Source organism: Asterias amurensis, chromosome 13, assembly GCF_032118995.1.
Source record: "Asterias amurensis chromosome 13, ASM3211899v1".
In the NCBI taxonomy this organism is placed as follows: domain Eukaryota; kingdom Metazoa; phylum Echinodermata; class Asteroidea; order Forcipulatida; family Asteriidae; genus Asterias; species Asterias amurensis.
Genome location: NC_092660.1, coordinates 13,470,923 through 13,498,614, shown reverse-complemented (window position 1 = coordinate 13,498,614; position 27,692 = coordinate 13,470,923). Strand labels below are relative to the sequence as shown.

General features: G+C 38.7%; 1 protein-coding gene across 1 annotated transcript; it reads left to right on the top strand.

Moving 5' to 3' along the window:
* The first annotated feature begins 214 nt into the window (after positions 1 to 214).
* On the top strand, positions 215 to 27,692 carry LOC139945844 (cyclin-G-associated kinase-like). The gene is made up of 23 exons (XM_071943332.1): positions 215 to 450; positions 1,999 to 2,057; positions 3,763 to 3,822; positions 9,593 to 9,847; positions 10,450 to 10,575; positions 11,389 to 11,478; positions 12,333 to 12,468; positions 13,133 to 13,315; positions 14,343 to 14,463; positions 14,714 to 14,912; positions 15,568 to 15,690; positions 16,325 to 16,458; positions 16,752 to 16,868; positions 18,231 to 18,311; positions 18,663 to 18,780; positions 19,990 to 20,069; positions 21,181 to 21,374; positions 22,432 to 23,423; positions 24,657 to 24,825; positions 24,978 to 25,241; positions 25,499 to 25,632; positions 26,771 to 26,899; positions 27,539 to 27,692. Exons 1-23 carry the CDS (start codon positions 321 to 323, stop codon positions 27,686 to 27,688), a joined length of 4,044 nt encoding a protein of 1,347 aa, XP_071799433.1. The 5' UTR covers positions 215 to 320; the 3' UTR covers positions 27,689 to 27,692.

The window sequence follows — 27,692 nt, the reverse complement described above, 5'->3', positions numbered from 1 at the left end:
AGTAACTTTGTGTTGTTTCAATGATAAAAACAAACCGCATGAAGTAAACATGATAATGCCCACTTGACTTTGGCAAGTCTACTTATGATACGGCTAGTCTCTCTCTCGGGAAGAGCCGTGATTACTTAGCGATGATATACCGAGACTAGCCACTTCCCCATGTGGATTTCAGGTCAAAGGTTACCAAATATGATGACGTCACGAGTACCGCCGACATTTTGTGGGAGAGACCGGACAGACGGCACTGCGTTATTTACCCCCAAATGTGAAGAAAATGAATTCAAATTGACCGAGTAAAGAACACATTTTAAAGCTAAATCATGTCTGAGTTATTCAGGTCTGCGCTTGGCCTTTTAGGAGGTGGCCAGGGCGACAGAGGGAGTGATTTTGTCGGCTCGCAAGTTGAGCTTGGTGAAATGAAATTGCGGGTGAAGAGAGTTATTGCAGAAGGTGAGTTCCAGATGCAGTATTTATTTCTTGATATTGATGTTGATTTCTTATTAATTTTAGCGATTGGATATTGTTCAATTAAATTATTATAACCAATGAAGAACATTTAAGGAATGCTCTCCTCGGAAAGCAAAGGTACATTGTTTGTAAATTATAACTAAAGTTGAATAACTATATTATTGGTTTGGATTTGGGATTGGGCTAAAAATTCCACAACCGGAATTATATCCTTCCTCCTGTCACCAGAGAAGGGTTGGCAGAATGCACAGGCACCTAGAAGTAGGTCAACTAGTACCCTGTAAAGAAAGTGTAATGGGAAATGAAACCTTGGTAAACTTCTACACAATTCCCATTTCTAATTCTTTTTACTCTACAGTACACCCCTACACATTTGACTTTGCTACTCAGTACTTTTGCAACAAATTTTTGTGTGAATATTGATGGGCGTTGGATACTTCTAGAAACTATAAAAGATGTTTGTTTGTTTGTTTGTTTGTTTGTTTGTTTGTTTGAATGATCTTCCCATTAAGGGAACTCGGCAAACTCCCACATGTAAACACCAAGGAAGCTGGCAACAGCCAGTCTCTCTCCGACTTACAAACATTGGTATGATTATGAATTGCACAAATCAAGAAATTGTGATTCATTAACTAGACGACAATATTTATTTTAGTCATGGTGAAATCAGCGGTTAGCTAGGGGATTCGAACCCACAACCTTGTGATTGCAAGTCCTGCAGTCTAACCACTTGACCACTTGACCTCTGACGCCACTCAAAAACCATAACATGATTCGCGCCCATGGCGCCGGGCAAAACCTTTATGTTTTGGCAGCTAGCTAGAGGATACTACAAGCAATCTTACCATGATGACTACGCGTCTATTTGCCCTGCGAAACATGATGTGTCCATTGTGTTGTCAACAGAGGGCGGTTTGAATGTAAACATAGGTCACATTGTCTATAAGGCTCTCACGGGGAGCCTTATAGTCTTTTAGAAGACGGCGTTGGGAAAAGTTTCTGTATGGCGCCACCACTTTTTAAATCAAAATGAAATAATAGTATCTAATTTACCTCAATGAGATATCACTTTTTGTAAAAATGAGTGAAAAAGTGGTGGCGCTACGTGTATGCGGAAAGTTATCCAGAAGAAAAAGAAATTAAATTAAATAAACATGTTATTAATTTCTCTTTTTCATAAAAGCAAAATAAATCATTTGTATATAAGTTCTGATTATTTTTCCGAAAGGCAAAACAGACTTAATAAAACCAACGGATAACTTTCCGTATGGCGCCACCACTTTTTCACTCATCTTTACAAAAAGGGATATCTCATTGAGGTAAATTAGATACTATATTATATCATATCGAATGAAAAAGTGGTGGCGCCATACGGAAACTTTTCCAAACCAACATTTGCTTTGAAATGTTATCACTTTTCTTTCCCTCAAAAAGAATTGAATTTTGGCCTTGCCTGTTCAAAAAGAAGCCCCCAGTAGGGGGAATGACTGATAGAGAATGACTTACAACATTTGTTATCTATCCCTGCAGGTGGCTTTGCATTTGTTTTTGTCGCTGCAGACAACTCTGGCAGAGAGTATGCATTGAAGGTAAAATTTTCATATTTTAAGCTCTGTATTATGGTTGTTTTAGTCCTAGCCCCAGAAAAAGTGCCAATGACGCTGTACTTTAGACCTTCAGGAGGTGAGATAATTTTCAAATAGATTCTTAGTAAGATACCCACACATGCTAAGATTTGTCCACAGTTTTCACTTTCCCGTAGCACAATCGTTGTAGAGAGCACCTTAAACATGAAAATGTGTCTGTTCAATTTGGTGTAATTATATGAAATTGTTGTTTAAACATTATCTCGGCCAAGTAGCGAAGGGATTCAAGCATGTTGGTACATGGGGCTAGTCAGGCCTATGTTATCTCCTTAAAGACACTGGACACTATTGGTAATTTTCAAAGACTAGTCTTCACATTTGGTGTATCTCAACATGCCTAAAATGACAAACCTGTGAAAATTTGAGCTCAATCGGTCGTCGAAGTTGCGAGATATTAATGAAAGAAAAAACCACCCTTGTCGCACGAAGTTGTGTGCTTTCAGATGCTTGATTTCGAGACCTCAAATTCTAAATCTGAGGTCTCGAAATCAAATTCGTGGAAAATTACTTCTTTCTCAAAAACTACGTCACTTCAGAGGGAGCTGTTTCTCACAATGTTTTATACTATCAACCTCTCCCCATTACTCGTTACCATGTAAGGTTTTATGATATGTGTCCACTGCCTTTAAAGGCACTGTACACGTTTGGTAATTGTCAAAGACCAGTGTTCTCACTTAGTGTATCCCATCATAAGCATAAAATAACAAGCCTGTGAAAATTTGGGCTCAATCAGTCATCGCAGTTGCGAGAAAATGATAGAAGAAAAAATACCCTTCGTTGGACGAATTTGTGTGCTTTTAGATAAGAATAAAAGTCATCTAGCTAGAAGTCTTTTATTATTTTAGTGAGAAACTACCTCTTTCTCAAAAACTACGTTACTTCAGGGGGAGTCGTTTCCCACAATGTTTTATACTATCAACAGCTCTCCAATGCTTGTTACCAAGTCAGTTTTTAAGTTGATATTTGTTTTGAGTAATTACCAAACATGTACCTTCCCTTTAAAAGGGGAACATTGTATTTTAAAATAGTATTTTGCAGAATAAGTTAGAAAAAAAAGAGCTGATTAAAAGTTTATTTTTTATTATTAAATACTATATCTTAGCGTCGTCAAGCACATCAAAGGCTCTTAAAAACAAGAAGATTAACTTAATTTATATAATAAATAAATAAATAATAAATAATTTATATCTTTAGCGATGACTTCTATAGATCTTGCTATGACCTTGAAAAGCTTTTTTGTCCACACTCTTTAAAGCCATTGGACCCTTTCGGTAAACAGTGTTGTCCAAGGCCCACACTTCATGTATCACAACTTCTATATCAAATAACAAACCTGTGAAAATTTAGGCTCAATCGGTCATCGGAGTCGGGAGAAAACAACGGAAAACCCCACCCTTGTTTCCGCGCGTTTCGCCGTGTCATGACATGTGTTTAAAATAAATCCGTAATTCTCGTTAACGAGAATTTATTTTGTTTTGCTGTTTTCTCAAAAAGTAAAGCATTTCATGGGATAATATTTCAAGAGAAGTCTTTCACCATTGCCTTCTGTAAACCCTGTAAGTTATTTGTAAATCTGTGAACTTTTTTTTTTTTCTGAACCGAAAGGGTCCAATGGCTTTAAACTGAAAATTTGTTTTCATTCCTTTAGCGATTATTGGCCAATGATGATGAAACTTCTAAAGCAATTCTTCAAGAGATCACAATTCTTGTATCCTTTTTACATTAAATGTTGTCATCATTTGAAGACATGCTGCTGTCAATGCAATAAGTTTAAAGAAATATGAATTATTAGAGAAGAGCTTAGTTTTTGAAAAAAGTATCTTCGTTAACACTAATGCACCTGTGCAGGTATTTTGTTTAATATTATAAGGGCAATACAGCCTTTCGTTATATTAGAGGACACCTCTAGGAGGGAAAACAAAATTTGTACTGTAAGGGGCACTAAGGCTTTTTAGGACTAATGTGCATTGGGACAATTGCCTCTGTTGCCTCCTATCCGCCCTGAATGAATCTTGTTGGACATCGAGAGCATTGTAGCTGCCCGCAGACTTATTGGAAAATCAATTGCTCTCGGAAATGTGTGAACTCTCAGAACTGCAATTAACCAGTTTGTCTGCTCTGTCTGACATGTCTGAAAGCCTTGACTACATTCATCAACCTTAAAAAGCCCAAATCGTTCAATGTGCTCTTGTGGTATTGAAGGAATTAAAAGGACCTGGATTGCTTGAATATGCTAGACGCAGTGGAGTGGATCCTGAAGGATCATGGAGTTCTAGTACTTTTTCTTTTAAGGGCAAGGCAGGTTTTCCTAGGGCACTTCTACATGTACATGCATGAGGGAATTGAGTATTTGTACTGGAATTTTCAATGGGCATCAAGGCAATGACAGAGGCAATCTCATCCACTTCTTCCATGAAGTATTGTACAAGGCATGTGTGCTTCGTTTTTGAAAGGGCAAGGGCACCGAGGCATTTTCTTCTTGGTAAAGGGCACTCTATGAGGATATTGTAGTTTTCTACTGGAGCATTTCAAGAGCACCCAAGGCAATGACCAGGGGCATTGGGGCAATAAAGTATCAGGCATACAGAGACTTCTGAAAGCAATTTTTTATTGGGGATACTTTATGATACATGTAATCAGGCACATATCAGCATACTGTAGGTTGCAACATCTATCTTGAGATACTGATGTACTGTATGTATCATCAATTAATGTCTCTGGAAAATCTGCAAGGTTTTTCAAGTCCTAAGGTATAATTCACCCGACTGATTTAATTGTTAGACCTGCAGTCATTAGTTAATTGTTACTGTTGGTAGGGATTGAAGCATCCATCGCTTAAGTGGCTTACACATCCCTCTGGACATCGAGGGAAACCCCAGGGACACCCCTGATCATTATGACTGCGTCAGTGGGTTCGGTTATTATGGGATTCATGAATATAAAATGGTAATCATTTCAGACTAGGGAGCATTTCAGAAGACATAGTGTACATTACTATGAGTTATTACTTAACCAATACCATGGTAACATTTTCCAGTGCTGATCAACCAATTTGAAACTGCATGGGTTGTGTACAATCTCATTGTGCATGCAACTAACTGCGTGCAAAGTTTTAGCAAGAATTTGGTAACGGGGTGTCCAGATTTGCTGTAAATTTAAAGACTTTGTGTCCACTGTCCAAATTATTCACTCACAATCCCTTTAAATGTAAGTTTCAGATAAAGCAGGGTGTCCAAATTTGAAAATAAGGTGTCCATAAGACATACAGACACCCCCTCTCTGGCTAACACTACGTTATGTACTATAGACCTAGCGTTTACATGATTTTATTGCAAGCTCACCTCCATCATTCAAAACTACAGAGGAGGGGGTATTGAACTGTCAGACCATGGACATGATGGAGCTACATGGCCAGACAGTACATGTATACTGTGTACTGTGTAGGTATGCATACGTGTACACCACAAGGTTCGACCAACACATGCAAACACACACAGCCTAACAACATTTGTAGTACACATTGTACATGTACATTACAGCCTGATTGATTAATTAATTTCCCCTGGATATATTTATCTGTGTGTTAATTATGCAGTTCAAACTGTGTGTGATCAGATGAGCTAGCCTAAACCTGATACACAGCCTGAGGCGGGCAAACAACCCAATACATGTAAAGGTACCCAAGCCAATGGCTACAGATCAATTAAGAGTTGCAAGGACTGATACAAGACTATGATCAGGTCTTGTGCTTTAAAAGCTTTTTGTATTAGTCCATCGGGCTACATGTAGGTAAAGTAAACTCTGTTTTTTTTTTTACTTGCCCCGGGCAGTTTTAGATCTTCATAATGTGTCTTTCTTACATTAAAGTGGCAGTTATCACAACCTGTTTAATTAAAGGATTTGGGTACCTTTTTAAAATGTCCATAGATTTACATTAAACTTACAGGGTTTGAAGATAATGATAGTGGAAAGCTTCCCTTCAAATATTACTTACTGAGGTGCTGTAGTTTTCGAGAAATGAGTAAAACAATGTCATGAAAATACGTTTGTAAAGGATTAAAATAATTTTTGTCTCATGAGACGAATATTATTTTCATGACATTGTTTTTCTCACTTCCCAAAAACTACAGCACCTCAGCACGTAATATTTTCAGGGAAGCTTTCTACTGTCATTGTCTTCAAACTGTTTAAGTTTAGTGTAAATCTGTGGACATTGTGTTTTTGTCCTACAAAAGTTACATACACCCTTAAAGTCACATTCACACACACTCAACAAAATTAGCACATAAAGTTTGTTGTACTGTATTATTAACATCTGAAAAAAGGAAGAATTTTGAGCATTTTTAACAAGTAGTTTGCGCAGTGTTTTGTGGCCCACAGGGCTAGTTGAGAAGTGGTGTTTACTTTTTTATTAGCCCATAGGAGTTTTCACTAGACACAAGATACTTCGCTAGACACAATATACGGCAGGCTATTTTGAAAAGTGAGCCATTATGTGAAGAACAATTGCTTCTTACATAGATGAAATTTACTTTCACTTTCTCTACACTGGGCAATATGGCTCAAAAAGAAAAATATCTTTTAGAATATCTTTTAGAAGAGTTTCTTCTTTTCCATCATTTTGTTTTCAGTAAGCACACCTTTCATTAAAAATCTTATTCAATTCGCAGACTCTCAAGTTAAAGTGAAAACTAATGATCTATATCAAGTTAATTTTATTGCGGTAATCAAGTGGGTGATTTGTGGGGTGCTGAAATGCTGGTGCCCTGACTGTGACCATATTTTTAGTGAAAAATGTTTTACAATTTTGTAAAAAAAATTACAGTTAAATTTATTGCATTTCTGGTAATGAAACCAATGATGCATCTAAGTGACATAATCGCTTACAGCTCGCAAGCCTGAGTAAACCTGTAAACAAGGGTGCTTGCTATGTGAACCAGAAACGCCAACTTCTTCATGATAAGTGTTCTGTTTTTATTTATTTATGCATTACCAATCCTAGTACATGGGACCTACACATGTGTTTTGTACAAGTGTAGGGCTTAAAATGTCCCATCCAAAGCAATTATGATGAAGCATCTTGCTCACGGACACAAGTGTCATGACCAGGACTGGAACCCACACTCTGCTTAAATTAGAGATACCAGAGCTTGGGTTCGGTGCTCTTAACCGCTCGACAACCACTGCCATACAAATTCTATGTGCATTTTCTGTATCGAGAGAGATGCTGGTTGGAAGTGCCTTTTAAAACAATACAAATCTTGTTCTAAAAATGCACTTAGTTCTACAAGGGGAAAAATCAACTTGACCTTTATTCTGTTTGATAAAACAAGGCATTGGGTCAGACAAAACATAATTTCTATTCACAGGAAATTCCCCTGGGTGTGTTTGTTTGTTTGTTTGAATCTGTTTTTGCTCTAAACTAACAAAGTCTACCCCTCAACTCAGATTTAATACACTTATTATGCATACGTTCATTTATGACTATCAGCCAAATCATTCAGGTCTTTTATAGTAATGCAGTCCTTAGTCCAACTATGGAAGAACATAGTTTAACTTTATTAGAAAGAGTCCAACTGGGTTCAAAACAAACCAGATCTTTAATTTTGAAAGATTCTGGGTTTCCATTATTATTTACGTGTCATGTAGTAATAACCATACAAAGCTATATGTGTCCTCTTTGCTGAAAGTAAAGGAAATAGAAGGACTTGGGCTATCAGGGCATTGCAGTAATTCAGGACATTGCAGTAGTTTATTTAAATCCATCCTTCAAAACCCTAAGATCGATGATAGTAGGTAGGGGATGTTTTAAATTTAACAAAATATGCACAATTGTTGTGCCAACTTGTGCTAATTATTCCCAGGGCAAACTGAGTTGTGACTTCAATTTGCTTTGCATGAAGCATTAACAGGGAGTATGAACCGGGCATTATGCTTGTATAAATTATGTTTTATGTTTGCTTGTAATGTATAATATGCTAATACATTCATACAATCATTGTTGTTTATTATGTGTATAATGGGACAATAACCACAAACTCAAGATCACTTCTCTGTGTGTTTTATTGCTCAGTACACACTTTATGCCATAAGTCTATCATTCAAACAAAGTTGTATTTACACAGTCAGTTTGTGGCTAGACAAATACAGATAAAACTCAGACAAGTTTCCTGTCTTTGTGTGAGTTGATTCCTTGGTTTGACCATGGTTTGACCATAGATTGACTTATTACTAGCCTTTTGTCAAGGCCTTCCTGGCTTGGACAACTTCCTATGTAGAACCGGTCGCTTGGATAGGATCGCGGCTCTACAATTTACAATAGCTGTCAAAGCCCTGAAGACCTTGACAAAAGGCCATAGAGTTATACATATAAGAACTAGAGGGTGCACGAGTGATGCTTCGTGCACAAACGCCACAGGACCGCAAGATGACAAGCGCGTCATTCTGCACGAGCGTTGACTTTGAAATACACGTTTGAGTTTTTTTTTTATTGAATGCTCTTGCGATGCTGTTTGTTAAACTTACAAAATGGCCGCACAAACACGCTGTGAGATGCCAATTTTGTCAACTTAGAAAATGGCCGCCTGCGCGCATGCCAGAGCGCGTATATAGGCCAGTGCGCCCTCTAGTTCTTATATATAACTCTATGCAAAAGGCTAATTTAAATTCAATTTTCATTGTGCCTTCGGTCACATTTTATTAGTTACATTACAACAGTCATTTACTTCAGGCCTAGTGCTTCATGGAGGCAATTTCCGCCATGTCTCTCGGTCATTTTCTTGAATAGTTTTAGTAGCAGATCTTTAGATTTTCTATCATGCTGGTGCCTTTTTCTAAGGAAAAACTTCATAGTATTACGAAAATGAAGATCAAACTTTGATAAGAATGCATTGTCTGGGCAGCGCCTAGAAAGATGGGACCCAATTTCATAAAGCCCATGCAAAGCACAACAAGTAGCTACATGTAGGCCCAACCAAATTGTGCTTACAACAATAAGGTTACTATTTGAAATACCATGTGGCATGGTATCCTGCTTTTTGTTATTAGAAAAATGTTTCAGCAGTGTTTTCTACTTTAGCAGCTCTATGAAATTGGGTCCAGTGTATCTTCCTGCACAGACTTTGTAACATGTTAAATACATGTAGAATTAGAACATTGCTTACAAATTAATTCGCTAGGTTGCAGCAATAAATATTTCATGACATTGTGGCTGATGTTACCTGTTTTCCATAATCAATGTGTGTCTATGCTTAGCAGATTTGGGGGCTTTGCAGCTCTATGCATGCTATGAGATCTGCCATAAGCCTTTATTGGTTCCAATCAATAGACGTAAGCAAACTGTAGACATGGTAGATCAATAAATATGCAGATCTCAATTTGTACATGTGTACAGACTTTACGCCAACTACATGTAATTCAATTATAATTGGTTTAGCTAGTAACATCATGTGTCAATCCACCTTAACGAGTACTTTCAGAAAAAATTATCCGGCCATCCCAACATAGTCCAGTTTGTATCAGCAGCCTCTATCGGGAAAGAGGAATCGGACAATGGGCAGTCGGAGTTCCTCGTTCTGATGGAGCTGTGTACGGGCGGCGCCCTCGTCGATGCCATTCAGTGCAAGGGAGGGCCCTTGACCTGCGAGGAGGTTCTTCAGATCTTCTTCCAGACGTGTCGGGCCGTTGGTCACATGCACAAACAGAAGCCACCGATCACACACATGGATCTGAAGGTGAGTGGGTGATGGGGTCTTGAATATTCATGAAGTGTCAAAGATGAATATTCATTGAAATTCTTGTCGTACAGAGGTGATATGTATGTATGTGTTGGGCATGTTCAATGATTGGTGTGGTAGCCTGATCTGTTCGATATTTTGTTCGCGCAGCCATTGGTCCATAGTGTAGCCATCGGCAAATCGGGCAGCCATCAGCAATTGCACAGCCATATCAGATGATGGAATAATGGACCATCAAAATTCTGCCCTACATAGATGAATGATAATGCAAAAGACCTACAGGCGCAATTGCCACCTACCCTACCCATATCTCTATCCCAACCCCTACCCTAAACACTACACCTACCCCCATCTCCACCCCTACCCTCCTCTACTGTAATTCTAACCCATACACTGTTTTCCTTGTGGGTGTGTGGGGAGGGGTTGGGGAGTTGAAAGAGGGGTGTGCTGAATTGATTTTGTAATCTTGAAGTCTTGGCTCTGTGGCTCTTTTGTAAGCATGTACATGTAATTCCCCTATTATTGGAGCAGCTCACTCAAATTTATTTTACCATTCTTGTTTGATTTATTTCTAATGTCAATGTTTTTGCATCCCCCAGTTGGAGAACCTTTTGGTTGGCCCGAAAGGAACAATCAAACTCTGTGACTTTGGAAGTGCCAGTTTGAAATCTTACACCCCTGACGAGACATGGACGTCACTCAAGAGAAGCTTGCTTGAAGATGAGGTAAAGGAGACCCTATCCACACCCAAACCCTTCAAAATCCAACTGCATGTATTGTTTGATTTCGTTGGACTGAGGTCTGCACTTGGTAAAACTGATGATGCTTTACATGGGATCCTAAAGCATACCACTATAATCAGAGTCCAACAATTTTGAACCTTAACCACCCAAGCCCTTCAAAATCCAACTGCATGTCTAATATTTTATTCTGTGTGATTGAAGACTGCACCAGTGAGCTGATCATGCCTAAATCTCCCTGGGTTATACCAGCGTAATCAGAATCCATTAGTCTGGGTGTTGAGTTACTATGGTAATAATATAATATAATAATATTTTGAGTTTATATAGCGCTTTTTCACTCCCGAATGGGTGTCTCAAAGCGCTTCAAATTATTACCCCTGGTCACTGGGCCTTAATTCACTCCTTAAACCATCTCAGCTCCCTGGGGAGTATACAGCCTCGTGCAACAAATGTGTACTCGGCTAAATCAATCACAAGAACCATCTCTGCCCTCACAGGTACCCATTTACCCCTGGGTGGAGAGAAGCAATAATAGTTAAGTGTCTTGCTCAGGGACACAAGTGTCACGACCGGGATTCGAACCCACACACTGCTGAACAGAATCAGCAGAGCTTGAGTTCGGTGCTCTTAACTGCTCGGCCACGACACCCGTGGTGTTTGATTTTGTTAGAGTGAGGGAGGATCCTTGTAAATCAATCATGGGATCCAGGATTTACCATTATTTGTCGTCATCAAAGATGGCGATCAATGATGTCTTGTGCAATCAATTTATGGATTTCTCTTTCTGTTCTACAGCTTGCTCGGCATACCACACCAATGTACCGAACACCAGAGATGTTGGATCTGTACAGTAATTTCCCTATCAATGAGAACATGGATATATGGGTAAGAGATGACCTAAAGGAACCTTGACAACGCTTTACTATTGGTCATTGATTATGGATTATTGATTGGCGATTGATTTTTGATTACTGGATGTAGATTACTGATGACTTTAATATTGTTGATCACCAAACTTATTTCTTAATGTTGATAGCTAATTACTGATTACTGACTGATTACTGGATATCAATTGTCAATTTTACAGTTCTGAATTCTAATTTATAATTGATAATTTCTTATTATTGATTATTGATTTCTGGTTTCTGATAACTGGTTATTAAATACTTTAATTGTTGATTGTTTTCACTGAAATGGGAACCTAATCTGGTGAAATACTTACAGGTTAAACAAAAAAACCTTAGTCACCCTTTCATCCGTATGTTTTTCTGTCACACAAATAATTATAGTCAAACAGAGGGCAGGTCAAAGTATCAAAGTTAGCACTACAGTCATACTTGTGTCTCCTGTGAACCTGTCGTCGATTTCACAAAGAGTTAGGACTTGTCTTATCTCGAGTTAGGACGAGTAACTCGTCCTAACTTAGGATTAATCTTAAGGTCTGCATGCTACAGTGCAGAGTTGGGACTCGTCTTAAGTCCTTAGATGAAGTCTTAAGTCCTTAGATGAAGTCTTAAGTTAGGAAGAGTTTTGTGAAATCAACGGCAGAATATGTATTTCTGTTACTCATAACGAAGGCCATATCTGAATTTGTGGCTACAGCTACGGCTACGGCTACATTTCCATGTCAACGTGCGTTGAAATATCGAATGTCCCAAGCAACCTCCTCAGTAACAGTTGTAGCCATAGATGTAGCCACTGATTCAGATATGCCCTTTTATCAATGGTTTCTTCTGCAGGCTCTTGGTTGTATTCTCTACATGCTGTGTTTTGGTCAGCACCCATTTGAGGATTCTGCCAAATTAAGAATCATCAATGCCAACTATTCCATACCAGAGTCCGATAAAGAGTTTGTCGTACTACATGATTTGATTCGTAAGTTACATGGTGTTGAAAGATTTAAGGTTTTTTTCACATAAGGGAGGAAGTTGTCTTATGAGATTTAAACCATGTGGTCTGCTTTCCACTCAATTGCATCAATTGCACTGAGTAGTCAATTCAGTTTTGTTAAATGTATAAATTATTTGTATATATTGAACAAAACATTTATCATCCAACTAATCATTTAAGTGTTAATTGTGGTTAAGATTTACTAAACATACATGTACCCCAGTTAACCTTTCTGCCAAAACCATGAGGTAAATGGCAATCTAATTTTGACTAGATAAATGGTTTCCTGGGGCTAGGTTGATCCAGTTGGACTTGCAATTTTATCCATGCAGTGTTCGAAAGTGACATCTAGTCAACTTCGGTCAATTGCCTGAATTTGCTCTCAGAATGTATCCCTTCACTTTCTCAAGACATTCAATTATCTTAAACTTTTCAGTTGAAGCATAAAATGTATCAGTAAAACAGAGGAGGAAAATGTACAACAACCCAATTCTGTCAGGTTTTGCTGGAAAGTTACTAAATTTTGCTATACAATCTTCCCTTCTCTGCCACTTCCATATCGTTTAAGTTATAGTTTAGATTCAGTCTAAATTCAATTCTCAAGCAATTAATTTATTTTATTGGTGTAAATCTCACTTTGTCTCTGAAGGTGCGATGTTGCAGGTGGATCCACGGAACAGACCACCGATCGCCGTCATCTTGGCCCAGATTCAAGAAATAGCAGCCGCACGGAATACCGTTCTGAAATGTCCCCTGGCTTTGCTGGCTAACAGACCGGCAAGGAGTGCAGCTACACCGGCCAGTCCTGCAAGGAGGCCTGCTGAGACCTCAGGTAGCTGGCTTTTAAGTGTCTTGCTTAAGGACATAATTGGTTCAAAAACTTTGTATTTTTCTGACGGAAAAAACTTCAGTGTGTTGCCCCCCTGATGATCATGTTGTATTAAATAAAGATGTACACTATTATTTTGTTGAGGACATTCAGTTTTTATTGTGATTTGTGATTTTTATTACCTGTGAAAATGAAAAAAATACTAACATTTTTGAAGAATGTGTGTAATAATTACACAGAGTGAGTATTGTCCTTTGAGTATAGTTCAAAAGGTGTTATACAGGGTTGGTAGAGCTGAGAAAATAGTTACAGAACGGGTCCATGTTTTGTGTGATCAACCACTGAACTAACAAACCTGTGACAACTTTGGCCTCATTCGTTGTATGGAGAAAATAGTGATTTTAAAGCCAGTGGACACTATTGATAATTACTAAAAATAATTATTGGCATAAAACCTTACTTGGCTTTCTCTGAAGTGAAGTATTTGGGAAAGAAGCTTTTTCCATGAATTGGATTTCGAGACCTCAGATTTAGAATTTGAGGTCGCGAAGTCAAGCATCTGAAAGCACACAACTTTGTGTGACAATGGTGTTTTTTCTCTCATAGTTATCTCGCAACTTCCACGACCAATTGAGCTCAAATTTTCACAGGTTTGTTATTTTATGCATATGTTGAGATACACAAAGTGAGAAGACTGGTCTTTGACAATTACCAATAGAATCCAGTGTTTTCAAACGCATTTTCACATAATGCATTTAAAAAAAGTTTTGATACAGTTTTCTCCAATATGCCTTCATTTCAGAGGTAAATTTCACAGAAATGAACTGGTATGAACTGTGTAATAAGTAAGCTTTTAGACTCAAATTAAAGGATGTTAATTGTTATCCTCACCAGTCCTCTGTAATACCTTTTAGTAAATGTCCATACACGGTAACCATTGAGACCCAGTGTTTACAATTTAAAAATTACCAACCCTAAAAGATTTCCCTTAATTTCAAGATTTGTTCTCTCGGTTATTTTCTTTCTGTAGCTGATTCCGCCACTGACACCGCAAATGGGAGCAGCTTCTTGGGGATGATGAAAGGGGGAGCTGGCAATCTCTTCAGAAATCTCAAAGACACGTCCAGTAAAATGGCTCACACTGTTGCAAGGTGAACTTTGACCTCTGCCCTCACGGGTGGGAGAGACTTGTGATAACTGTCAGCACACAGAATCTGATTAGCTTCCCCTCGCATTTTGATAATGAGCATCGGATTCAAGTTCTGGTGCTAAGTCACCGGAGTGTGGGTTCGAATCCCTGCCTTTGCTCTTTTCCAAAGTATAAGATAATTGAAGTGATACACACAATAATAAATGATTATTTACTTACAAAATTTGTTGTGATTGTTTGATCACCCACAGCTATGCCAAGGCGGAGCTTGATCTAAACTACATCACGAGTCGCATCATCGTGATGTCATTCCCAGCCGAGGGTCTGGAGTCAGCCTACAAGAACCACATTGATGATGTGAAGAACTACCTGGACTCCAGACATCATGATCGTTATTACGTCTTTAATCTTACCCAGAGGTCCTACAGGAAGGAGAAATTTAACAACAGGGTGAGTGAAAGAAAAACAATGAGTATCTTGGGGTTCATGTAGTTCAAGCTTCTTATGTTAGTTTTGTGGCTACAATTATATTTTTCCAGAGGTTATTGCCGGTTACCCCTTTTGCAGTCCATACGGATGTATAGGCTTGGGTATCATCAATCCGAAGCCTGGCCAGTAAAGCAGAAAGCACTACCTCCCCAATTTTACGAATCCTGTGTCACGACCGGGATTCGAACCCACACTCTGCTGATCAAACACCAGAGCTTGAATCCGGTGCTCTTAACCGCTTGGCCATGACACGAGGGATTTGAGACATTGCATGGTGAGGCATCAGTATATATTTTGTTTGCGGTAACACCGTTTGTACCTACTTGCCTGGTAGATTATGATAACTTGTCTTGATTTATATTCTACTACCGCGTAGTACATTTTCGAAATTTGGGAGACTTCTAAGTTGTACGAAAAGAACTGTCCTGCTTTCTGGGCGGAAGGTAGGAAATCGGCCGGGACTACTACTTTTGCTTTAGTTGACACGAATTGAGCTTACTTGGTCTCAACATTTCAACAAGCTTGCTCTAGTCGTTATCCAGAGAGTAGGTTAACTTAATAGAAAAGGTTAGAAAAATGTCAATATTTTACACATATTTTTCAATTTTTGGTGCAGGTATTGGAGTGTGGTTGGTCAGCCAGACGAGCACCTAGCCTGGTTCTTCTCTACACAATCTGTAGGAATATGTACCTGTGGTTGCAGAAGGATCCCAACAATGTTTGCGCCATTCACTGTCTGGTAAGGCTCTGATTTTTGGGGATCTAATTTGTCGGGATGATAGAAATATGTTCAACCTCCAGCATTCCAGGTTTTTACTAATGGATCCTTCCCATGAAATATGCTAATTACTTTCATGCATGCGTACAGACCCTATTGGTTGGCAAATGCCATAGAGTTGTACACTAAGCAGACGCACAATCGCGCCTGCGTCCATGGCCATAAGCCGTGTACAAAACAGCGCGATATTCCCTCATTTTGCCAACCAAAGTGTTAGTACGCACGCGCCGTGTGCAATTTACATACTTTATGGGAAGTTTATTGTATGTGACAATGTATGCTATGTCTTTTAAATCTTGTATGTCATGTGTATCTTATTTGTCTACTTCTCTATGATTGCTTTTACATTGCTAATTGTACTTTTATCATAGCATTTGTGGGATTTTTTTATTTATATCTAACTACCCTAGGTTATTTGTTGACAGTGTTTGTAAAACCTTAAGGTTTGATTTTGAAAGCATGTCTTTTTTAGTATTAGTTTGTGATACTACCGACCATGTTTTGTCTTTTAAAGCCAAAATAAATAAATAAATAAATTAATAAATAAACAAGCAGTGTAATAAATACTCCTTTTGTTATTCTACTTTTACCTCAGGATGGTAAGGCGTCATCAGCTACTGTCGTCTCAGCGTTCTTTTCATTCTGTAGATTCTTCAAGACAACAGAAGCAAGTTTATACATGTTCACAAGCAAACGAGGCCCACCCTGCGTCATCCCATCGCAGAAGAGGTATTACTAAAAAAAAAAAATCCTCAATATTTTTGTGTCATTTTTAAAGTCGGTGCAGATACCCAAAGGTTACCAACTTTATGTGGAAGGGATAATGGCTCTTGTCGTGTCATCGTTCAAAATACTTTCATATTTTCTGGCCTGTCATGGCCGAGCAGTTTAGTGCACAGGACCTGTGTTTTTCGGTACTTGAGTCATCATTCAGTCTTGGCGATTAAGAATCTTAGTTAGTAATCTTTATTAAGAATTTTTATTACTTAGCATATTTGATTATTGTTTAAATTCTCCCCTAGATACATGGAGTACATCTGTAATATGATGGACCCAGAGTCACCCATCTTCCCTCATGAAAAAGTCTTGAAGATTAAGAAACTGTCGCTGATGCCTGTTCCACTCTACAATAAAATGAGGTTGGTAATAGGTCACGTGTCTAGAGAGCATGTCATTTTTAACAAATGCTTAAAGGCACTGAACACCTTTGGTAATTGTCAAAGACCAGTCTTCTCTCTTGTAGTACCTCAACATATGCATAAAATAACAAACCTGTGAAAATTTGTGGTCAATTGGTCATCGAAGTTGCGAGAAAATAATGAAAGAAAAACCACCCTTGTCGCACAAGTTGTGTACTTTCAGATGTTTGAATTTGAGACCTCAGCTGAGGTCTCAAATTTGATTCAAATGTTTCAGTGAGAAATTACTTCTTTCTCAAAAACTTTGTACTTCAGATGGAGTCGTTTCACACAATGTTTTATACTATACTATCAACAGCTCTCCATTGCTAGTTACCAAGGAAGTTTTTATGCTAACAATTATTTTGAGTAATTACCAATAGTGTCCAGGGCCTTTAAAGCCTGCTGTAGATAGTGAAGGCATGCTGCAACAAGAGCAAATCGCATTACTTGCCCAAGATGGCAGTAATTGGCTTAAAGGGTATGTGTACTTTTTCCTGACAAAAAACAACAATGTCCACAGATTTACATTAAACTTACAGGGTTTGAAAATTATGATAGTAGAAAGCTTCCCTTGAAATTTTACTTACTGAGGTGCTGTAGTTTTTGAGAACCGAGTAAAAGTAATAATTTTCGTCTCGGTTTTAGCATGTAAAAACGTATTAACCAGTTATGCTATGGTTTTGGTATAATATCATAACTGGTTAAGGGGATTTTACATGCTAAAATAATTTTGGTCTCATGAGACCAAAATGATTTTGTGACTTGTTTTACTCATTTCTCAAAAACTACACAACCTTCGTTAGTAATATTTGAAGGGAAGCTTTCCACTATCATCTTCAAACCCTGTAAGTTTAATGTAAATCTGTTGAAATTTTGAAAAAGTACGCCATCCTTTAAAGCTGCCTGCTCCACAGCCAAATGATGACGGTGTATAATAGTGAAACCTGCTTACTTTGAGCAGGCGCTTTGATAACACTGTAGTTATGAGTAACCAAATCAAACAGTGTTTTGTGTGGTAGAGCAAACCATTTGAAAGGTCAGTTTTCTTCAAGCTGGTTCTTCTCAGAACCATTTTAGGGGCTTAATTTGATAGAGCTGCTTGAGCAGCAAAAACTTCTTAATAATCTTCTGCTAAACAAAAATAAGAAGGATACCGGTCACAAATTGTACCCGTGGAATGGTATTTTGACTGGTAGCCTTGATCTGGTAAGCTTACTTTTATTGTGGTTAGCTATTTTTGGTGCTAAATCAGCTCTATGAAATCGGGACCCTAGTGGTTTGCTTCTTAACCTGATGTCCCGTCTCATTTTATCATTCTAGGAATGGTTGCCGTCCTTTTGTTGAGCTGTACTTTGGAGAAGATCGGATCCTTACGACGTCACAGGAGTATGAGAAAATAAAGTAAGCATTCGAAACAACACTGACATATCAACATTTTGCCCACCCTTTGAAAATCTTACACAGCCTCTAACCCTATCCACCCTGTCATATTCTTTATTCAACTGTGACAATGTCAAAAACATGGCTGATCTTTTATAATAAAATTATCTTGAAATTGTATATTTGGTTTCCGGTAACGCCACTGTATATCTTCTTACTGGTTAGATTATGTTCTTGTGAAAACTTGTCTTACTATATATTCTACTACCACAGAGTAGATTTTTCAGAATTCGGGAGACTTCTCAGTTCTGAAAAGAACTGTCCTGCTCTTAATAATGTAGTCACAATAATTAACTGTTGTTGTTTTTGTAGGGGCTATGTCGTTGACGATGGTTGGGCAGAGATACCAATAGACAAGTCCATCTTTGGAGATGTCACGATGATGGTGTACCATGCAAGATCAACATTCGGTGGCAAAGTGCAGGGAAAGGTTGGTATTCATGATTGAACTTGTGTCTTTGGCCGAGCGGTCAAGCACACTGGACTCAAGCTCTGGTCCCAATTTCATAGAGCTGCTTAAGCAGAAAAGGAAGCTAAGCAGAACAAAAGCATGCTTCAGAATGAGGTTGCCAGCCAAGGGCGAGACCCCCTTTCCTTCGCAGCAAATATTTTTTCAGGCTCTGAGGGGAAGAGTCACTGGCATCCCTGATTGTTAAGCAAAATTTTCTGCTAAAGCAGTGCTGTGAAATCGGCCCCTGGTATGTCTGAGTGTTTGTTCAAGTCCTGATCTTGACACTCGTGTCAATAAGCAAAACGTTGAACTATTATGTACATGTATCTCTCATCCTTCAGAATGGGACACAAACGGTTATTGCTGCTTGTTTCCTTCCATCTTACAATCTAGACTGTTTTAAGAGGAATATCAATTCCTTGTAGCCCCATACCAAGATTGGCTTTTAGCCTTAATAATAATAATAATAATAATAATAATAATAATAATAATAATAATAATAAGACTTGTAATGTGCACATATCCACCCTGCTGGGTGTTCAAGGCGCCTTGTTTTGGGCAAACAGTCATAAACAAATTTGTTTGGTTTGATCCTTCAGATGGGACATAAAGTTGTTGCTCCTGTGTATTGTGTATTGCTTGTCAAAGAACGCAGTACATTTATCATTCAGAGAAGAGGTTCGCTCCAGTGTTTCTTGTTTGATTGGCTACAGATTGTGCCACATCACCTTGTAAACCATTGCTATGTGAAATAAGTGGGTCTTTCAATCAGACGTGGAGGAAACTGCTTGGGTTGCTTCTGTGAACTGTTGTGCCCATAGTGTCATGTAGGATATGAGAAAGACTTTCTGCTGTGCCTAACTCAACAATTTTGGTTTCTTATATAAGATCATTTCTGGGTAAATTGAGAGCGTTTTTTTTTTTTCAAAGTTTCAAAGGCATACTATGTATGGATGTGAATATAACACTCCCTATCTCGGCCTCTTTTGACACTTTCATCACGTCTTATGGTAAAACAAATGATCTCTGTGCTTGCTTTTCTCAAAGCGTTATTTTTCAAGTTAAGCTGTTTTGCCATGTAACTGCCGTGTGGTCGAGAGATGAGGCCAGTACCATCGCATAAACACCGTATGTCAATTTTATTGTGATAGCTAAATCCCTTTTCCCCCTTCCATTTTCCATTTGAAGGTGACAGCAATGAAAATGTTCCAGTTCCAGTTCCACGCTGGTTATGTGCCGGAGGGATCCCACACAATACAATTTACAAAGTAAGACTTCCCCTTTAAAGAGATGCCCTTTAAATATCACGTCATTAAAGTTGCTTTTAATAACAGGTACCCTGTCGAAATCCAACATCAATGCAATGTGTAGAGATGACAACCAATGCTGAATGCAGTCTCAATTCTTATTCTATTGTGCATTTCTGAATTGATATTTTGTGACGTGCAACATTAAAAGTTATATGCTAAATTCGCATCAGGGTTAAAGAAAACTATTTGCATTTACCCATACACTGATGTGCATTAAGAACTGTATACTTCATGTGAAAAACAAAAATCCAAAGGCAGAATACTCGGGTGGAATTCGAACCACCGATCACAAGTTGATGAGCTATGAGTTATCGGTTGGTGGTTTGTACACGCAGGTTGAAATTGATTGTATTGTTTGCTTTGTAACTCAATTCCATATGTTTTTATTCAGCCAAGTCGATTGTATTTCTTTGTGCAAATGTTGTAATGGAAAGTTTGTTTTATATTTCCTTTATGTTTGGTGTACTGCTTGATAGTTAAAGATGTTATTTGAATATGATATCCAGATATATTTGAATATGTAGTATTAAATATTAAAGTGTCCAATTATATTTCATTCTTGAAACTACCTCTGTAACAGCTTTTAAAATTTGTTTAAAAAAGGCCTTGTGTATTTTTTCATGTTTTGTTATTGAAATTGAAATTATGTTTTTTCTTACTTATTTTAAACAAAATTAAGATCAATCAGATAAATAAGGGTATGTCACTTATCTGTTCATAATATTAATCCATGTTCGGACTTCACCCGCAGGTGAAATCATAACAGTTTTTCTTCCGTCAATGTGTGGTAAAAGACATCTAGGGTGTATTTTGACGGTCGTAACCAAAAACTGTTTTAGTCATTGGCCAATAAGTTAACCAGTGCCCGATTATACCAAACAGTTATTGGTTACGACCACCAAAACACACCCTGGTAAGTCACTATCAGCCTCAAGATTTTTGTTTTTTGGGGATTCAGTTTCACATGAAGTTTAAACTAGGCTTTAGATTCTGTAGCTTGTTACATTTGTTTGTCGTGTTGAATTGTCCAAGCTTGTGGTGTTCATTATTGTGACTCGTCGATCCTCAGATACGATGTAGACTTCATGGAACAGCCAGACAAGTTTCCTGACCTCTTCAACGTCACCCTGGAGGTGCAGCTGATGGATCGGCCGACACTGCCAGAGAAACAACCCCCCTGGGCCACTTTTGAGACCCAGCGTATCACACCAAAGTATTGCTTCAGTAATAAAGAAGAGCAGGACAGTGTTAATGCACAGTTTGGTGAGTTGTCTTACCAGGGCATTTTTGTTAAAGACAGTGGACACTATTGGTAATTGTCAAAGACTAGTCTTCACAGTTGGTGTATCTCAACATATGCATAAAACAACAAACCTGTGAAAATTTGAGCTAAATCGGTCGTCGAATTGGCGAGATAATTATGAAAGAAAAAACACCATTGTTACACGAAGTTGTGTGCTTTCTGATGCTTGATTTCGAGACCTCAAATGCTAAACTTGAGGTCTCGAAATCAAATTCATGGAAAATTACTTCTTTCTTGAAAACTATGTCACTTCAGAGGGAGTTGTTTCTCACAATGTTTTATACCATCAACCTCTCCCCATTACTCATTAGACAGTCAGGTTTTATGATGACAATTATTTTGAGTAATTACCATTAGTGTCCACTGCCTTTAAAGGCACTGGACACATTTTGGTAATTACTCAAAATATATAGTAGCATAAGAACTTACTTGGTAACGAGTAATGGAGAGCTGTTGATAGTATAAAATATTGTGAGAACAATTCACTCTGAAGTGACGTAGTTTTAGAGAAACAGGTAAAGAAGAAAAGAAGAGTAGTCGGGAGGAATTTTGTTTTGTGAGATCGGGACTTGGGGCGAGATAGCAGCATTTCAGTGCTGATTATATTGGCCTCATGAAGTCCCAAGATTAAAACCAAAAACGCCCTTTGAAGACTGTGTTGCTTGGAGATAATACATCACAAACAGATACGGGGCTGACATTACAAGAGTAGAGTCTACGATCAGCTGATCAGGGTCTCCTGGTAGACGCATGGCCAAGAACCCACATGGGGAGCATTTTCATTTCTAGTTACTGATGGAAAACATTATCGGTCTTTCTAATGCTTATAAATGTTGTGCGAGGGGAATGCAAACATGGGTGATCTTAGTGGTTGCATTCCTTTTTTTTATATTATCCTTACTGCTTTTATATCAATTTATCTCAATGGCATGTCTGTATTTAATGATTTATTTAGTTTTAGGTCTTTTAAAAAGATGTCCACATACTGAATCTATTTTCATTTTTTTCAAATTCTAGCTCACATGGATGCTAAAGCCAAAGAGAGGAAGGTTAAATCAGCAACAGCTTCTGGTGAGAGAAGACCATCGAAAGAATCGTCATCCCAACAGGCGTCTAGCCAGCCAAAGTCTAGCCAACCACAGTCTAATCCCACTCCTGACAACGGCAACAAAGCCGGCTTCATGGCGAACATCAACTGGCAAGATGAGAATCAGCATGACAGGGAAGCCAAAGAAACTCTCCTTGATGACGAGTCCGATGATGAGTTTGGTGATTTTGGAGCAAAGCGGGCGAAGGCTCACCAAGACATGGTGGAAAATGGAGTCAGGACTGGTAACTCCACTTTCTTCGCCGCTTTCGAGACAGGTAGTAAAAGCTCGCCAAGTCAGGCACCGCAAGAGCCACTCTTTGAAGCACAATTTTCACCAGTGCATTCAAACCAATCGCAAACCTCAAATAACGTAGACTTGTTGAATATCGGTGGCAGCAGTCAATCAAGAGACAGCACCTCGAGAGGAGGACCCAATGTTGATCTAATGGGTCCTGGACCAAAAGATCCAAGCAACTTGGACCTTCTTAACGATTCCGCAGCTGCCAGGTCGTTACTGGGAGGAACCTCCAAGAAAGACGTCCCCAGTGATGCCTTTGATCCATTCCAACAACAAATGCAGAAGCCGAGTCCGGGCACACCTACTACGGTGCACCAGAACCAGAAAAAACAAGAGGACGTTTTTGACCCGTTTGCCGCGAGTGGAGGAAGGCGGTCACCTGCAAGCCCGGAGAAGGATGTCTTGTTCAATATTGGTGATGCGAGTGAGGACACTCTGTTTGATCCTTTCAGAGCTGGAGGTGGGACGGCGTCGCCGGCACATTTATCGCCACCTCTGAGTGGTCTTCAAAATACGACGAAGATGTCTCACAGTAGCGATAATTTGCTCGGTGATTTTGGCGGTTTCTCGTCGGGGGCTTCGTTGTCGTCACCTCAGAAATCAAAACCAACCCTGAAGCAGGTAAATTTCAAAACACAGGTTTTGTTTTTTAATGAACAATTTAAATTCCACTTTGTCAAAGACACTTGTTACTTTCAGTCTTAAATGGCTTTCAGTAATTTGGAATCAAACAGAAAAGCCTAATTAATGTTTTCATATTGTATCCTGTTCTTCTTTGTTAAAACCATTTACTACTATCCACATGGTTTAGAATGATAGTTGCACTATGCCAGTGGTAGATGCAGTTAACAGTCAGTCTTCGTGTAGATACTGTCCGACCATTGAATACCATCCACTGTGGTTTTGAATGATAGATAAACCATGCCAGCCTGCAATATGATATCATGTGGTGTATGCATCAACACTGTAGGCAGCCAGACCTCCTAAGTACTGTCTGAACATTCAATATCATCCACTGTGGTTATTATCACACTAGTGCGAGATGAATAAGGAAAAATAATGAGTTGATCAACTATTAGAAACCATTCAACTGCACAGGTTGTGAGTGGTGACCTATAAATAACCATTACATTAATAAAAACCCATCTCTGAACCCTTAAATAATTCCTTGGAGAAGAAGAGAAGAAGAATTTTTGGGAGATTTTATGCTTTGTGAGATCGGGACCTGGGCCGAGATTGCAGCATTTCAGTGCTGATAATATCGGCTTAAAAAAGTCCCAAGATTAAAACCAAAACGCCCTTTGAAGACTGTGTTGCTTGGAGATAATACATCACAAACAGATACGGGGCTGACATTACTAGAGTGGAGTCTACGGCTATGGCTAAGGCTCTGGCTTAGGCTTCAGTCATGGCTCTGACTAAAATTGAATCTTTGGCCGTAGCCAGTATCAATTCCTAAATTTCTTGACTGTACTATTTAGATGCAATCATTACACGATGTCATACTGCATGCTTGGTAGTGTATCGGTTATTCAAAACCACAGTTGATGGTATTTAGTGGTCAGACAGTAGGAGGGTTGACTGTTTACTATGTGGATGCATTCACCACATGATATCATATTGCAGACTGACAATTATGTGGATGGTATTTAATGGTCAAACAATAGGAGGGTTGACTGTGTACTATGTAGATGTATTTACCACATGATATCATATTGCAGACTGGCAATCGTGAGGGTGATATTCAATGGTCAGACAGTAGGAGGGTCAGTCACAAGAGGGTACAATTTGTCATTTTCCATACATTCAATTAAACATTATTTTGAATGGTTTGTATTGGGTTTTTTTTCACAGAGTCGGAGTGGGCCTAATTTGGCAGGCGCAGACTGGGGTAACGGATCACCAACCCACTCCCCAATGGGCAGAACTCAGAGCTCGGGAATGGGGAAACAAACCGGTGGCACACCCACACACCAAGCAAAGACAACACCAAGCAACTCTCATGATCCATTCGCTGATTTCGGTAGGCAGGCAATTGTGGATTTTATTCACTGAACTCGGTAGAGGAATATACAGTCCATAGTACACATCATTGTTGAAGGATAAAAACAATCATAGTTCCTTTTGGCTTGGGACCACTATAGTTTAACTGTTAACTTTTGCTTTGATCTTCAGGTAATTTGAATTCTAACCTACCAGCGTCTGGTACCACGCCTCCCCCTTCGCAGTCCTCCTCATTTGGCTCATGGCAAACCAAGCAAGGTCAAGCCCATGGTATGGCGTCACCGAAACACCAGTCATCGCCATCCGCAGGGATGGCTCAACCTCCACCCCAGGCCCAGTCGAGTAAACCTAACTACTATGCTAGTGGTTTCTCCAGTGTGATTGGAGGGAGGGAAGAGAGAGGAACAAGGACGCCGTTTGCAACATTTGGAGCTGGTACGTTATTTACATACATCTTAAAGGGTTGCGGTACTTTTTGTACGACACAAAGATAATAATGGCTTCCCTTAAAATGTTACTAAATGAGGTAAACCTGCAACCTGAGGTGCTATAGTTTTTTAAAATTGAGTAAAAAACAATTTCACGCAAAAACAAAAATTTTAATCTCAGTGAGCCGAAAATTATTTATACTTTACTTTACTTTAAGTGTTACCTTTTTAAAAAAAAATTTTTTTTTTTTATTTCTCTTGTAGGGCCAACCAAGAAAAGTGACTTTGAAGATCTTCTATCCTCCCAAGGATTCACTCACAAGAAAGATGATAATCGGACGATAAACGAAATCAAGAAGAAAGATTTAGTCAGAGAGATGGATCCTGATAAACTCAAGGTAAAATTGGATTCACTAAAAGAAAAGCGTTTTGGGGCCGGTTTTACAAAGCGCTAAGATTCCTCTTAAGATGTTCTTGTTAATAATTTCATATGTGCCCCCTTAGCGCAATTTTAATGTAAGCTCAAGAATCATTTTGATGTCTAGGCTTGCTTTTTAAAGTCTCTCCTTACAGTCTAACTGTGTTCCTTTTTCTGCTTTGTTAGGCCTTTTATATGTTCAATGATTTGTTTAATCTTTTGTGCTGTTTTCTTCTGCCCTTTCTTGCCTTAATATGTTCCTAGCTTTTCCGAGGTTTTGGAGACGTACACCTTTTGGAGACAGTTACATTTTTAACTTTTATGCTGTTCTTGGCATCCCACTGTTGTTTAACTTATGTTTGCAATATATTTGTTATGTGTGTATGTAATATGTACTTGTGAATGTTTTGCCTGAATAAATATTATTAAATAGTACTGTCGGTATCCCCATAGTTGTTTTTTTAAGATTGATGCGAATTTAAGATCAATCTTACTCTTTTTGATTTTTTTTTTCTAAAAAAACTTTGAAAAGGGGCATTGGGGTAAGGTATTCCACCTGACCAGGCTGAAATAAGTTTTGCAGAAAAATGAGATATTTCCAGTTTGTTAGCTATGATAGAGTGTCATGGCCGAGTGGTTAAGAGCATCGAATTCAAGTTCTGGTGCAGTCACCGGAGTGTTGGTTCAAATCCCTGTCGTGACACTTGTGTCCTTGAGCAAGATACTTAACTATAATTGCTTCTCTTCACCCAGGGGTATAAACAGGTACCTGCGAGGGTAGAGGTTGATTTTGTGTATGAAAAAGCCACAAGCGCCTTACAGGTAGCTCAGGGCTGTATACTCCCAAGGGAGTTGAGAAACATTAATGGGATGTTATTGGCCCTATGACCAGGGCACTAATGTAAAGCGCATTGATACGGTTATTGTGAAATGCGCTATATAAGAATTTCTTGTTTTTATATAAGGATAAACTATACAAAATGATGAACAATTTTTGAAAAATATTAATTAGTTACGTATTTGTTAAACAGTGATTTTGTTATGTCAGTTACAGCAGGGTTGCCAACCTGCAGGATTTTCAAATTGATTTATTGTGAATGGGTTTTTTTTGCCGACAGATTCTTGAATGGACTCAAGGAAAGGAACGTAACATCCGAACCCTGATCTCCAGTTTACATACAGTACTATGGGAGGAGGAGAGTAGGTGGAAACAGGTTGGGATGCATCAGCTCGTTACGGCTGGAGAGGTAAGACTAGAAGGTGCTGAGGCAAGGAAGAAATAAATATGTCTTGAATGGTAGGCCTCCTGAAACTAGTGGGCTTTCAGAAGTGCCTTGAATGTGTTGAAGGATGTTGTGTCCCTGATGTGATTTGGAAGTTTATTCCAGAGCTTGGGTCCGTAGTGTGAGATGGCGCAAACATTATGTGGTTTGTTCTTGGGACAACAAAGTATGGTGAACATGAGCTATTTGTTGGTAGTTGTCTTTGTTGTTGGTTACTGCAGTGTGCAGTACATTGGGGAAATGTGTATACCTCATTGGCAGTGTTGTAGAGATAGTTTGGCAAAATAACAAAATTACAATTATAATTTGTACATGTTGTGTTTTTACACTGTGAAACTGCAGTAACTGTGAGTATAAGCCTATATAGAAATTTGTTTTAAACTGGAGGTTACAAGTCCATGAGTCATACTGCCTAAATGGTCATAGGCCATGTCAATCGGGCCTGTCTGAGGATAGAACTTTAAGGGTTTCACCTGGGGTTTTTTTTTAGTGCTAAAAACTGAACTAGTAATTAACTAAAAATGTTTTCGGTCTACTGGCTGCAGTACCGTTGGGCCATTGGATTTAATAATTTTCTTTGTTGTTCCATTTATTTCTCAACAGGTTAAGAAGTTATACCGCAAAGCATGTCTCTGCATTCATCCAGACAAGCACACAGGTACGCCCCATCAGGAGCTGACCAAACTCATCTTCATGGAGCTCAACGACGCCTGGGCCGAGTTTGAGGAATCCGGCGCTAAATCGTTATACTAGTTAG

Bases quoted from the DNA above. Each gene is read 5' to 3' on its own strand.
- LOC139945844 (XM_071943332.1), top strand. From the start codon at position 321: ATGTCTGAGTTATTCAGGTCTGCGCTTGGCCTTTTAGGAGGTGGCCAG. The intron at 3,823-9,592 runs GTATCCTTTTTA...GAGTACTTTCAG, and splicing joins TTCAAGAGATCACAATTCTT to AAAAAATTATCCGGCCATCC. The intron at 25,242-25,498 runs GTACGTTATTTA...TTTCTCTTGTAG, and splicing joins GTTTGCAACATTTGGAGCTG to GGCCAACCAAGAAAAGTGAC.